The 14,213-nt window shown below is 45.0% G+C and overlaps 1 protein-coding gene across 4 annotated transcripts in view; it reads left to right on the forward strand.

The window, feature by feature from the left end:
• KCTD5 (potassium channel tetramerization domain containing 5) overlaps window positions 1–14,213 on the forward strand; it is a 531,705-nt gene that overhangs the window by 127,151 nt on the left and 390,341 nt on the right. For all 4 annotated transcript variants that reach the window (XM_069647192.1, XM_069647193.1, XM_069647194.1 and 1 more), the window contains exon 2: window positions 11,367–11,475. In XM_069647192.1, the coding sequence (XP_069503293.1) occupies window positions 11,367–11,475 (109 nt within the window). The remainder of the gene's footprint in view (window positions 1–11,366; window positions 11,476–14,213) is intronic.

Here is a 14,213-nt window from a genome sequence, read left to right on the forward strand (position 1 = left end):
TTGGTTGGGCTGTGAGGTCTGCTGTAAGTCTATACGTGAAGGATGCATGCAGATCTGATTTACCTTTATTTGGTTTGTAAGTTTGTGTATTTGTGTATCCAGTGCTCGTAAAATGCAAGTAGGTTTGTACATTGGCAAGATTTTGAGGGTACGAGTACCTTGCTGGCAGGTATGGGGGATGTTTGAAATGTTTATTGCAAACCAACCTTGTTTGCAGTAAATGGCAAATATGTGCGTGGCTGGCCTTTGGGTGGCAGGATTGCATGAAATACGAAATGTGCTTATGGTCACATGCACTATTTTACAGAAAACCATAGTAAATATTTTGTCACCCGCCACCATGGAAGCAAGTGAATTTCTTAGGTAGAGTATGTAAACTAAGGAACATGCACTGCAGATGTTGTGGGATTTGCTGAAAAATGCATGACTTGCGTCATAGTCCCAAGAAGAGGTCAGAGATATTTAGGAACGTGAGAAAGGCTCTCCCCTCTGGATAGGTCACGTGTAAGGATGCTTGGATGTGAACCAAAAAGGCCACTCTATGGATTGTCCTGTTGGTGAGATAATGTGATCCAAATGAATTGTTGCTTTTGAATCGATGGTCACATTCAAATAGATTGTCCTCCCACATATTCCTCATCTTTTTATTATCTTCCAGCTTCAGCTGCTTTGTAAATTTTTTCGGCAGATAGTGCTGTACGTCGATGCGATGTCCCTCGATTGCTTCCATCCTAGAGTCAACGTCTGTGTATATATAGCATACGCAGCACCCGTTTGCTTGAGTTCTATTTTTCTGCGTTAGCCACTGCTTTGAGAAATATAGTGCGTTGGTTGTCTGTGAAGAAAAACGTTGTACGATGGCCTAGTCTTTGACACCATCAACCCCAAAGACTAGGTTAAGAAAATTGCACGACTGTGGTGCCAAGATGTCCCTCAGATCCTCACTGTCTGTGGTACCTTGGCGTGGACCATAGGATGGCTGACTGAGTCCTGTCAGTCCATGATTGGTAAGGCTGAGTATAAAGGGAAATTAGCGGCGGATTGGCCCCTACTAAAATCCCCATCGATGACCGTCGAAGGAAAAATCAATAGTTGAGAGGAAGAGGGAAGAGATCAAAAATGCATTGTCGCACTAGGAGCGGATTGCCTTCTTCGAAGCAGACGAGGAAAGATGCAAAGAAAAGGCACTGTAGATCGCCTTCTTCCACTTCATCAGATTCCTCCCCAGAGAGAATGACAACATGCCTGACCAAATCCTCCAGTCCAGTGGCAAGAATTTAGGCATGACATTTTTTTCGAGGAGGTCCTGACCCACTCAAAAGAGAAGGAAAGAAACCATGCTCCTATTGTGCTTTGTGAGCCGACAAAGAAAGGGCTAATGCTAAATCCTGTGTGCCCGGGAGGTCTCTTGATGATGAGATCGTTGAGACTGTCGAGGGTCAAGCCCCTTTCCGGGCTTCATCGAAGACCAAATCTAAAATAGTTGATGGCGTCTGCGCCATTGGCATCGAGGCAGTCGATGACGTTGGTGTTGAAGCCTTTGCCTTTCAATGGCGTCGAGACCGTAGACGTTGTTGGTCGCTTTACTCACTCAAGTTGAAAAATCTTACAAGCTATTACCAAAACATTTCTTTCAAGTCTTTATCCTCATACAAGCCTTCGGATCACGACACTCCACCATTTGGGTTGGAGTTTGACACACAGAACCACTTGAAAGCTTAATTTCATTGGAGTCAAGATTAAAAGATTTATATGATCATCCAATCTGCTAGTGATGTGGACACCTTGCCGGAACTTTGGCAAGCCAGATCCGGAAGACCATGCAGATGCCTTACAGGCAGCTTATGGCCAGAGTTGTAGGCTTTCTGGGATGAGGCAGACCTGCACCACTATTTCAGCAGGATGACCTGGCGGATATTCTTGATAAAGGTTCACAGAAGCATCCCATTCTCTTTTCCTATTGCACTTCAAAAAAGGGCTATGGCAAATTGGGAGGTTCCTGAATCAAGCCCAGCGGTTAATAAAAAACATCACCAAGAAGTACAGGCCCTCCAGTAGCGACCCTAACTATCTATCAACGCACCTTACACCCGAGAGATTAGTAGTTCAGGCATGGACTGCTACTTCCAAACAATCTGCCTATCCAACCACCCCACCAGACTGGGAGGAGTGTTTTTACGCTTTGGCTAGGAAAGTATTTTATGCTGGGAGCATTGCTCTCAAGTCTGCAAATGCCACTTGCGATTTGGCAAAATTGCCATTCACCCTGTGGGACTGTAGAGCCATTGTGGCTGACCAAATTACTGAAAGGGAAAAGGGACTGCCTCATGAATGAGGTAAGATGGTAAGGAGGTATGTGTGAGTCTCTACAATCTGGACTGGACTCGGCTGATTAGATCAGCAGAGCCATAGCGGCAAGCCCCGTAATATGCAGGTTTGAGTGGTTGAGGAAGTCTGGTTTTGCACCAGACTTGCAATCCAGACTCCTTAACATGCCCTTTGGTGGCACTCAGCTGTTTGACAGCAAGGCTGACGAAAGCCTACAGAAGCTGCAGACCTTGAAGGCGGCAGCCAAATCTCTTGGTGCCGCATTCAGACAGCCACAACCATCTCACCCCTGTGGATCATCTTGGAGGTTTAGGTCCTTTTACTTCCACTGAGTTGGACGAGCGAGAGGACTGGCTAATCAAAGGGGCCAAAAAAGATTCCCTCGTGGTGGACGAGGGGGAGGTGCAAAGTCTACCTAAGCAACAGCTACTCTACCATCAGCTGCTGCTTCAGCTACCTCAAACCTGAGAGGCCTTAACCCACGAGACCCTGGTGGGAGGCACGCAAAAACATCAGGGTATTACTTCAGATGTGTGGGCATTGGACAGTAGCCCAGGGTTACTGCCTCCCAGTTTCTAAAAAGACCTCTAGATCATCCACCAGGGAAACCATTCATTCAATGTTCCAGATCCATTCCTCCTGCAGGAAAAGTTGAGCCTGCTAGAGAAAGGTGCTATAGAACCAGTACCTGTAATGGATAGGAACAAAAGGTGGTACTCTTCGTATTTCCTAATCCCCAAGAAAGACAGAGGATTGAGGCCCATCTTGGACTTGAGACGCTTCAACAAGTTCCTCAGGAATTTCAAGTTCAAGATGGTCACACTTTCTTAGATTCTTCAGTCCCTCCACCTCCAGGATTGGATGGTGTCTTTGGACATTCAGTTTGCTTACTTTCATGTGCCTATCCATCACAAGCATAGGTAGTACCTGAGGTTTTCTGTTGGTTGATTCTCATCAGTTTCGAGTTCTGCCATTCAGGCCGACCTCCGCCCGAGAGTTTTCACCAAGCTGATAGCTGTATTGGCAGCGAGTCTTGGGAGAGGGGGATTCACATATACCCCTACCTGGACGATTGGCTGATTAAGGTATGTTCCCCCTGCACAGTCCATGGAACATCTCGGCATCAAATGCAACTCTCTCCACATGCTGGGCTTCAGTCAATTACAAAATGTCTCACATACCATATCAGACTCCGTTTTCAGAGCAGTCCTGGATGCATCCTTGGGAAAAGCCTTGCCACCAAAGGGGTGAGCTGAATACATTCTGCAGATGGTCACCAAATTCTGGAGTGCCCAGCGTCTTCTGGCCTTCAACTTTGAGGTTGCTCGGCCTCATGGCAGCCTGCATTTTTCTGGTGCCAGAGGCTCACGTGAGGATGAGATCCCTCCAATGGGCTCTCAGGACACTAGTCTCAATTGTCAGACAGGATGTCAGACCTACTTCAGGTTCAGAGCAGTGTTGAACAGAATTTCCTGTGGTGGGCCTGCGAGGAGAACATTATGAAGGGAGAACCTTTTTTGGCAACCATCGCCTGAGATAACAGTAGTTAAGACGCCTCACTAACAGGGTGGGGAGCCCACGCCAATGATCTGACAATCAGCAGTCGTTGGTCTCCATCACATTCCAAACTACAGATCAATCTTTTAGAGCTGAGGGCGATCAGACTTGTGGTGAAGGCCTTTCTGCCCTATGTACGGGGGAAGAATGTCCTGATGACAGACAAGTGGCCATGTACTATTTCAACAAGAGGCGTAGGTTCAATACCACTGTACGGGAGGCGATGCAGCTCTGGTTCTGGGCAATTCAAGAAGGAATTTCCCTGTTGGCAGTTCACCTAGCTGAAGAGAACACAGCAGTAGACTCTGTAAGCAGGCAGTACACCATGCCCCACAAGTGGAAACTGGCTCAGGAAGTCCTTCAAGAGATCTTCATCCTTTTGATCTGTTCGCGGCCAGTGCCAACCTGAAGTGCAAACTGTTCTGCTCCAGGTAATTGCCCTCAGGAAGGGCTCTCGGAAACAGGTTCATAGTGGACTGGGAGATGCCACTGCTGTACATGTTTCCTCCAGTCCCCGTCAATCCTCACATGATCAGGAGGTTGAGAAAGTTTGGGGAAATCCAATATCTTAATTGCTCCGGATTGGGCCAGGAGGGTGTGGTACCCGAACCTTCTGGACATGTCCATCTGCCCTGCAATAGTCTTCCACAAAAAGAGGACCTTCTCTTGCAAGTGGATGGTCGGGTTCTCCATCCAGAGGTTAAGACACTCGACCTTCACGCATGGTTTTGGAGAGGTTGCGATCTAAGGATTGGGATCTCCTGGACGAAGTAATGGAGATTTTGCCTTCAGCCAGTAGGCCCGCAATAAAATCCTCATACCGCTGCCGTTGCAACACATTCTGCAGCTGGTGTAAGGAAATGGATGTGGGCCTTTTTCAGCTTAATGCACCTATAGTGTCATTTTTATTACTTTTGACAAATCTGGGACTCAAGCTTACGACCATCAATGGATACTTGGCAGCATCTTTAAGCGCACGTCGGAAGATGTATCCTACTTAAAGATGCCATTGATCATACAATTCCTAAGGGTACTCACTGATGTGTTCCCTCCTACACCTTTTCATATACTGATTTGGGATCTTAATCTTATGTTGAAGTTTCTGATGTGTGCTCCCTGTGAGCCACTCCATGTCCACTAAGACTACTAACTTTCAAAACATTGTTAATTGCGTTGACATCAGCCCGTAGGGTGAGTTGAGGCCTTATCTAGCAAGCCTCCATTCACTATTTTTTTTACAAGGTTGGGTTTAACCCTTTTTGCCCAAAATTGTATCAGATTTTCATGAATCCCAGAAAATTGTGCTACTACATTCTGTCTGCCTCCTCATCCTGGGAAGGAACAGGAAAGGCTGTATAGGCTAGAAGAGGCTCTGAGCTTTTATGTTTCAAGAGGTGGCGAAAATGTCACCATGACAAGCTTTTCATTGGGTACACTGGACACAAACTGGGTCTTCCAGTTAGAAAACAACTTTGTCCAGATAGATAATTCTTGCTATTGCAGAATGCTTCGGATTGGCCGGGAAAGATCCCCCTGAAGAGCTTATTCTACAAAGGACGTGGCAACATCTTCTGCTCTGCAAAGAGCAGTGCCTATAAGACATGTGTTGCAGCCACTTGGTCTACCATTCACACATTTACTTAAGCAATAAGCCTGTTGCCGCAGGGGCATTAGAGTCCGGTAATGCCCCGGGCCCATAGTTACGCAGCTGAACGAAGGCCCCGGGGGAATTACCTGACTCTGTAATGCCCCCGTAACGAGGGGTTTATTGCTATTAGGACCTGGCCTGCAAGACCGGGGAACCAATAGCATTCTTTTTCTGTTCCAAAACAGAAAAAAGCGACTTATTTAAAGAATGGCTGCCAGAGAAGGGAAAACATGGCGGCCATCGGGAACGGACAAGCTGGGGACTGAAGTGTTGGCAGTGCGTTTGCTCTCAAACAGAGCACAAGTAAGGTGAGTGGGGTTTAGTGGGGAGTGCGGGGGATTGTTTGGAAGGGGTGGGGTGGCTCAGAGCGGGGATTACCCTGTTCCGAGCCTGCTCATTGGCTGAGGGGCTGCCACACTTCCCCGCCGGGGAAATTAAGACGAGGGATTCTGCGTGCTGCCTGCTTAGTCTACTGCTGTGTTCTCTTCAGCTAGGTGAACTGCCAACATGGAAATTCCTTCTTGAATTGCCCAGAACCAGAGCTGCATCGCCTCCCGTACAGTGGTATTGAACCTACGCCTCTTGTTGAAATAGTACATGGCCACTTGTCTGTCATCAGGACATTCTTCCCCCGTACATAGGGCAGAAAGGCCTTCACCACAAGTCTGATCGCCCTCAGCTCTAAAAGATTGATCTGTAGTTTGGAATCTGATGGAGACCAACGACTGCTGATTGTCAGATCATTGGCGTGGGCTCCCCACCCTGTTAGTGAGGCGTCTTAACTACTGTTATCTCAGGCGATGGTTGCCAAAAAAGGTTCTCCCTTCATAATGTTCTCCTCGCAGGCCCACCACAGGAAATTCTGTTCAACACTGCTCTGAACCTGAAGTAGGTCTGACATCCTGTCTGACAATTGAGACTAGTGTCCTGAGAGCCCATTGGAGGGATCTCATCCTCACGTGAGCCTCTGGCACCAGAAAAATGCAGGCTGCCATGAGGCCGAGCAACCTCAAAGTTGAAGGCCAGAAGACGCTGGGCACTCCAGAATTTGGTGACCATCTGCAGAATGTATTCAGCTCACCTCTTTGGTGGCAAGGCTTTTCCCAAGGATGCATCCAGGACGGCTCTGAAAACGGAGTCTGATATGGTATGTGAGACATTTTGTAATTGACTGAAGCCCAGCATGTGGAGAGAGTTGCATTTGATGCCGAGATGTTCCATGGACTGTGCAGGGGGAACATACCTTAATCAGCCAATCGTCCAGGTAGGGGTATATGTGAATCCCCCTCTCCCAAGACTCGCTGCCAATACAGCTATCAGCTTGGTGAAAACTCTCGGGCGGAGGTCGGCCTGAATGGCAGAACTCGAAACTGATGAGAATCAACCAACAGAAAACCTCAGGTACTACCTATGCTTGTGATGGATAGGCACATGAAAGTAAGCATACTGAATGTCCAAAGACACCATCCAATCCTGGAGGTGGAGGGACTGAAGAATCTAAGAAAGTGTGACCATCTTGAACTTGAAATTCCTGAGGAACTTGTTGAAGCGTCTCAAGTCCAAGATGGGCCTCAATCAGATTGTTACATTCTTATTGACCCTTGCCGGGTACTAATAAACATTACTGTCTGAATTCCTCCTCTTGGCAGGAAGGAGGATTTGGAAAAGCCGTGCTTCATTCAATCCATGACACATCTCAATCTAATTTTCTTACTTCCTCCTCCAAAACATAACACTGATTTGCAAGTCTTATCAAAAGATGACGAATACGTGGGAGGACACAATGATTTGGACAAGTTACATGCTGCTGGTAACGTTCTTTCGACGATGTTCCTCCCACGTATCCCTCATCGCCCCTCCCAAACTACCCTCCCGAAGACTTGGGGAATTGTAAACTGCAACCATGCCTTCACTTAAACATTTACTAGTGATAATTGACTTGGCATGTGAGAAATGTGCATGTGGTGAACTGGGGGGGGGGGGGCAGGTTAGTTCAAGGCTGGCAAATAGTTTGAAACTGAAGTTTATACTCCCTGCTGAAGCTTTAGCTCTCCTAGTTTGATGTTTGATCATATAACCCCGAAGCCAATAATTCTCTGCCCCAGAAGTCGTGCTACAATTAGACCCCCAACACATTCCTTTACCTTCACTACATTTTCTTGTGCTTTCTTTCCTGTTGCATCTGAATGCTATACTTCAGTGTGGGTTTAAGTGACCTTTATCTACTTTTCATTGCCTCACTGTCCTCTATGCCTCAAAGCAGCAGCTGTTCAAACTAGCCTAATGTATAGATGCACAATGCAAACGGACACCTTATCCTATTCTCCTCACAGGTTTAAGTTTATATATTATGGTATTTCGCTATCCGTCTTTCACAATCACATGTTAGGCAAGAATTGGAGTAGTGACCCTCTGGGAGACTACACCACCATTGTCCTCTTTGTGTTGGGTAACCCACCTGTTGGTATGGGTCTTCACTTCAGAAGTTGCTAGTATTACTGAGCAGCCATACTTACTTCAAGAGTGGTAAATGTGAGCTGTAGCATCGAAATCCACCAATATAAGTATCCAAATAACGCAATCAAGTTTTTTTTTTAAAGTAAAATAATTGTCAGTTTTTAAGTAAGCATTCTTTAAAAAGGGCAATGTGCAACAATAAAAATACACTTCAAAATACATTCTCAGAATCTGGGCCAAGCAAATAGGTACTCTTTGGAGATGCTTCATACACACTTCCTACACCCTTTACTAACTAGGTCCGTAATGGCATTTATATATATCACTTTTGAACTTCATAAATTTTGAGGTTGGTTAAAAAGGAAAGGTTAAAGGAAGGAAAAAGGTTTACAGGTTCTCTGAGCATGTAGCACTTAACTCTCCCAATGAAGTCTAGAGAACCTTTCTGAGCAATATTAGTTTAAAACCAATGCCTCACCTATGAGGACCGTTATAATCGGTCAATGTATTACAAGAGTCTGCAGGGAGTTATGACAACCAAACTCAATTGGAGCAAAGTCTATGGAGTTGAGGCACTTCTTAGATAGCAAAAAAGTCTTGCACAGTTAGTTTGTAGAAAATCACTGTTGGGCTACAATCTGTTACACTTGTGAAAGTTAGAGCTGAGATGAACTCTAGAAAAAGTAGCTACTGCAAATCTCAACTGAGAAAAGCAAGCTACAGACCGAGGTAAGTACAGTAAGTATTTTTTGTAGTGTACTTGGGAAGAATGCTGTGATGCCACTTCCTGTTTTATCAAGGGGTGAAAGGTTGCATTCCATCGCCTCCCACAATTTCACTTCGGGGTGGGGTCAAATGACATAACTTCCTGTGATGTCATCAGATGTCAAGCGTCATGTGATGTTACTTCCGCTGCCCCAGGCAATTTGGTGATATGAAGTCCCTGCAAGAAGCGTCGCCTTTTGAGCAGGTTTCTCCCATTCATGCACAGACTAGCTGTCACTCACACTCCAGGGTGGCTGTCCTGAAAGGATAGCCAGCCAATCAGGATTGGTTGCATTCAGGTAACCAAGGAGACTAAGGACAGGGAGTTTCGGGCACCTCACTTCCTGCCTGCCAGACACACTGGAGCCAGAAGCGGGTTTCAGTACTGAAGCCTGCCAAAGGCAAAACTAACAAAGAACTTAGACATGGTTTGGCGCGCAGAATAAAACCCAAGAAAGACCTCACAAACAAGAAATGGTGAAAAAAGATGACCGGGGGCCATTTTGACACAATACTGCAGCTGAGGATTTCGCCTGCGTTCGAGAAGCACAATGGTAAGAAAATTAAACCACTGCCACCAGCCATTTAAAGTAGTGAGGGTAACATAGTTACATTAGTAGGTAGAAAAAGGGGCTACTAAGTAACCCCACCACTCCAAAAAGATGGGGTGTGCTGGATCTACAGGGAGAAAAGGTACGCAAAGTCAATTTCACTTTACTATTCATTGGGAGCAGTAGTTCTCACAAGTTTGTCAGACTCCAAAAACAAAGCAAACAGATAATCCAAATCAGCTCAAAAAACATGAGTGAGAAAAAGGGCTCACTCTCTCCAGGGTGAAAATTGAAAAGTCCAAAGTCCAGCAAAAGAGCTGGGGATCTCGAAGGTTGAAGGGAATTAGCACAGAAATGAGTAGTCGGTCTAACGCATATCTTTAATGATTTTATAGAATTCACCAAGTGATTGGGAATACAGTTGGTTTAATCTAATTGAATTAGTGACGGAATGTAAAACAAAATAATGTTGTCCCCTTTGGAGTATTTTCTGGATAATCTGATGGGCCAGAAAAGTACTTTGAAATTCACAATTTCCAAAATGACATGGGCATCTGTAAAGATTTGGTGCATACAATGCAGAGTGGATGAGGCAGGGACTGCGGTAGTATAGCTGTCCTGCGAACTACACTTAAGCCCATTACTTTGCCAGAGCGTTTTATCATTTGACCTACATCTTGTCCCTTCTGTTTGGGTGAATGAGGCTGTCATTATGATACGCCACAGCTATGAATTTAAAATGTATGCTGATTACTGACATGTAATCTAGTCCTTGTGGTGGCTGCTTTTGTGCCTTTTCAATTTTTACTTTTCATATATTAATTCAAAGTTTCTGTATATATTTGGGTAGTCTGTACGCCAATCAATAGTAAAATGTGTAGGAAAAATGCATGATTGTTTTGGTTAGAGGTATGGATAACAAGGATAAGATGCTTTTCATCGTAGACTAGATACAGGCTCCAACGACAGGCTAACTTTTTTTGGGCACATTTAATAGTTGATAAAAGCTGTGATTTCGCATTCAAGTGTCAATGAGCTTTACATGCGTCATTCAGTTTAGGAGACTTTCCTGGTAACTGAGTTGATGGGTTTCAAGATGTCAATATTTTACCCTTTTAATCTCCATATAATGGGAGTTGAGTATCATGGACTATGTTGATAAATATAACATTCTGAAATGTGAGGTGGCAAGCAGTCATTCTCTTTCACAATGTATGCGTGCACACATTTATAAATTGAGCAACTGTATTGCTACCCAAAACGGAACCAGTGTAATGTAATTTAACAAAGGCAGCGAACCCCCAGTGTTGGGTTTTCACACAGCGTTTCATACCAAAAATGCGTAGCTGTCAAAGAACAGGTGTAGCAGGTGCGTTTTAGAGTGGTGTCCTAATGTAATTATCTGTATTGAAAATATCTTTGCAGTTTAGGAAATAAGCAGCTTTTCTCATGCTAGTAACAGATGTCTCTCCAGATAGTATGCTACAGTTGTAAGATGACATGTTTAAGGGGTGGGGGGGGGGCTTTAATTAATCCAATTTAGAACCAGGCACATTTTTGACTGAAATGTTTTGCAACGCAAATTTCAATTTGAATATAATTTAACAGCAGACTTCATTCTGAGATTCTTGTAATACACACCTTATGAAACAATTTGCTGGCTTTTCTATAAAGAAAATGTTGCCCACAGGTTTTTTCGTGATAGCTCAATTTCTTCATCGTGGAAACTGTGTATTTTCATACATTTTCTCTTGACACGTGTGCTTTTGTTTGTAGACCTGACTGAAGGGGTATTGTGGAAAGCTGCATTTAGTTTCACATCCGTATAATGGATAGTTTGAGTTGACGCATGTCCAGTTTTAGAGGTTTATCTGAACACACGCCTGTCGGTGATACTAGAACAGCTAATCAGAATAGCAACAAAATAAGCATCTGCAGTGACAAAGGAGTAGTAATTTTGAACACTGGGTTTGGAAGCATATCCATAAATGGGTAAACCATCTCTTTGCTGTATTTTAATCTTGATCATTTTGCCAACCATTGAGTTTCTTTTGTTTAAGGATGAAACTGGTGCCTATCTAATTGACAGAGATGCTACCTACTTTGGGCCGGTGTTGAACTACTTGAGACATGGCAAGCTTGTCATAAACAAGGACCTGGCTGAAGAAGGTAAGCTGAACAGATTGTGTTAAATTCTTTTATATTTAATTAAAATGCACATTTTGAAATGTTTCTGCTTGATAGAAAAACCTACATTTGAGAGGGGGAGAGCATGTTTGGTACTTTTCTCTTGTACGGGATAACCCTCTGGTAGAACTAATGCCAACTTACATGGCTCTAAGGCCAGGATTGCCATCTGTATTGACAAATGGGCTACGAACACCTCCAGATTCCCCGCACCCATCATCCTTTGTCAATAAAACTCTCCTAATGATCTTGGAACTTCTTTAAGGTGTACCTCAAAAGCTGTTCTCTTGTACACCTGTTAGAATTCTGAACCGGTGGCTGGCAGAGGAGCACTACACAGTATGCTAACAGAACGAGGAGAATTGTCAACACAATTATGTCTTCAAATCACTAGTCTTAAACTGCTCAACTCCACCTTTCTATAACCCTTATTTCACAGACAATTGAACTAATACGGTCATTAATTCTTCTGTTCACCTCACACCACCATACTGGGTGTGCTCAATTTGGCTTGGGGTGGGGGGGGTAACGTGGCTACAGAATCACTCTAAAACATCTATGCCACACCTCAAAATGGTAATGTAACCCATGCATGAAGCTGGACACACCCACAATGGCATCTTTTTTTTATAACCAAACCTTTATTTGCTCATAACATTTACAGAAAGTTTTCATACAGCTCTACTAGGATGACTCAACATAGCATATTAAAGAGATACGTACCCATCATTAGTAACATAACAAACATCTCCCACTTTCTCCCCGCCGCCCCCCCCCCCCCCCCCTCCCCACCAGTTCTTGGCAAAATAGTCTGTGGTTCTTTAAGCTGCTATCCAGTCTTCCTTCCCCTCCAAGATTCTTGGTGCCTGCAGCCTCCTTGGAATGTACAGGGGTGCCGTGTCTTTAATTGCATAACGTATAAAGGGTGACCAAACTCTGCCAACCCTTTTTAGGGAGCCTCTTATTATTGCAGTCAGCTTTTCCACATCTACTGTACACCAAATTGCATAATACCACTTTATGACCGATGAGGGCTTCCCTATTTTTCCATTGTCTGGCTATACACCTCTTTGCCGCCAGCATGAGATTGGCTATACACCTCTTTGCCGCCAGCATAAAATTGGCCCGCAGCCTTTCCACTTCTCCCCCATCCCCTGCCTCCCCTGTAATATAACCCCCAGGAGCAGTTCTGTTGGCGTAAATTCCTTGTCAATTCCCAGTATTTCTAGGACTTTTGTTTTCACTTCCTGCGAGAAGTCTTAGTCGTTGGCATCCCCACCAGATGTGTTCCATAGTCCACACTTCCCCGCAGCCCTTCCAGCAATCTTCTGGAGACAAGGAGTACATCCGATGGAGTCTCTCCAGGATGTAGTGCCACTGGTGCAACACCTTGTATTGCATTTCTCTGTTGCGCTGCGGTGTGCGAAGTGAACCCACTTTTCAGTGCTCTAAACTTATTGCTTGTCAGTAAATGCCTTCCCTCTCATCTTTCCCCATTTGTTCCTCAGTGCCCTCTCTTCATCCTCCTCCCCCTTTCTGTATGATTCTGTAAATTGCAGATATCAGCCCCTTATCTTCTGATGTTAGCTTTTACCATTCTGATTGCTCCCTTGTTGCCCCTTCCATCCTCTCGGTCGCCCCTGCCCAATGCCTTAGTTGGAGGTACGCATATAGGTCCTTGTGCATTAAGCGCAGGCCCTTCATGCATTCTGTATGACTTGTAGTGGGTGCCCTCATATAGATCCCCCAAGCTCCTTTTCCCTCCCTCCATTGCTTGAACCTGTTATAATCTCTACCCGATGGGAAGGCCGGGTTGCCAAGAATGGGTGTCCTCGAGGATGGCCAGAGGGAAAGCCCATATCTCAAGTTGACACCACGTTTATATGGTGTTCCAAGTTATCGGATTGTTCCCAAAACCTTCTGGCCTTTCAACCACCCTCATCCCTGAGATTTTCCACAAATGTCTCCCTGCCACTGTTTGCTCCACACACACCCAGTGTTTACCATTCCCTTACCTCCCCAACTCCTCCATCGCCCTCAGCTGTGCTGCCTGGTAGTATTTCATTACATTGGGGCATGCCATCCCCCGGCCCTCAGGCCTTGCTCCTAAATTGTATCTTCTGCCCTACTCTAGGCTTCTTCCCTCCCCATATATACCTCATGATACTATATTGGATATCCCTCATTCTCCCCGGCACTGGCAGGCTAATCGCGTGGAAGAGCTATAGGAGCCGGGGAAGAACATTCATTTTAATTATCGCTATCCTTCCAAACCACGAAATATAAAGTCCCTTCCACCTCCCCAGCTCTGCCTTGATTTGTTTTATTAGATGCAGGTAATTCGCCCCCACTATCTGCCTTATGGTTGCTGTTAGGTTTACCCCTAAATATCTGACTGATCCCGGCGCCCATCACATGGGCAGTCCTCCCAACAGTACTTTCAATGGGGCCACAGAAGGTCCAGAAGTAGGAGCAGATCCACCTCCTCAAAAGGGGGCTCCACCCCTCCTAAGCAGTGACCACCTAAACTGATGAAACATTTTGATTCATTTAAAAACATAGGGACACATTCATAGAATAATATGGCATGCAATCTGACATTTATTTTTCATGTGCTTACTGTTGGTATGTAACAATTTCCCCCTCTGCATACACCTCTCAAACCAAACACAACCACAAACCTACAGCACAACAAACCACACAAACTTCACTACATTGCA

This window comes from Ambystoma mexicanum, chromosome 2q (assembly GCF_040938575.1).
Source record: "Ambystoma mexicanum isolate Mex_15411 chromosome 2q, UKY_AmexF1_1, whole genome shotgun sequence".
In the NCBI taxonomy this organism is placed as follows: Eukaryota; Metazoa; Chordata; class Amphibia; order Caudata; family Ambystomatidae; genus Ambystoma; species Ambystoma mexicanum.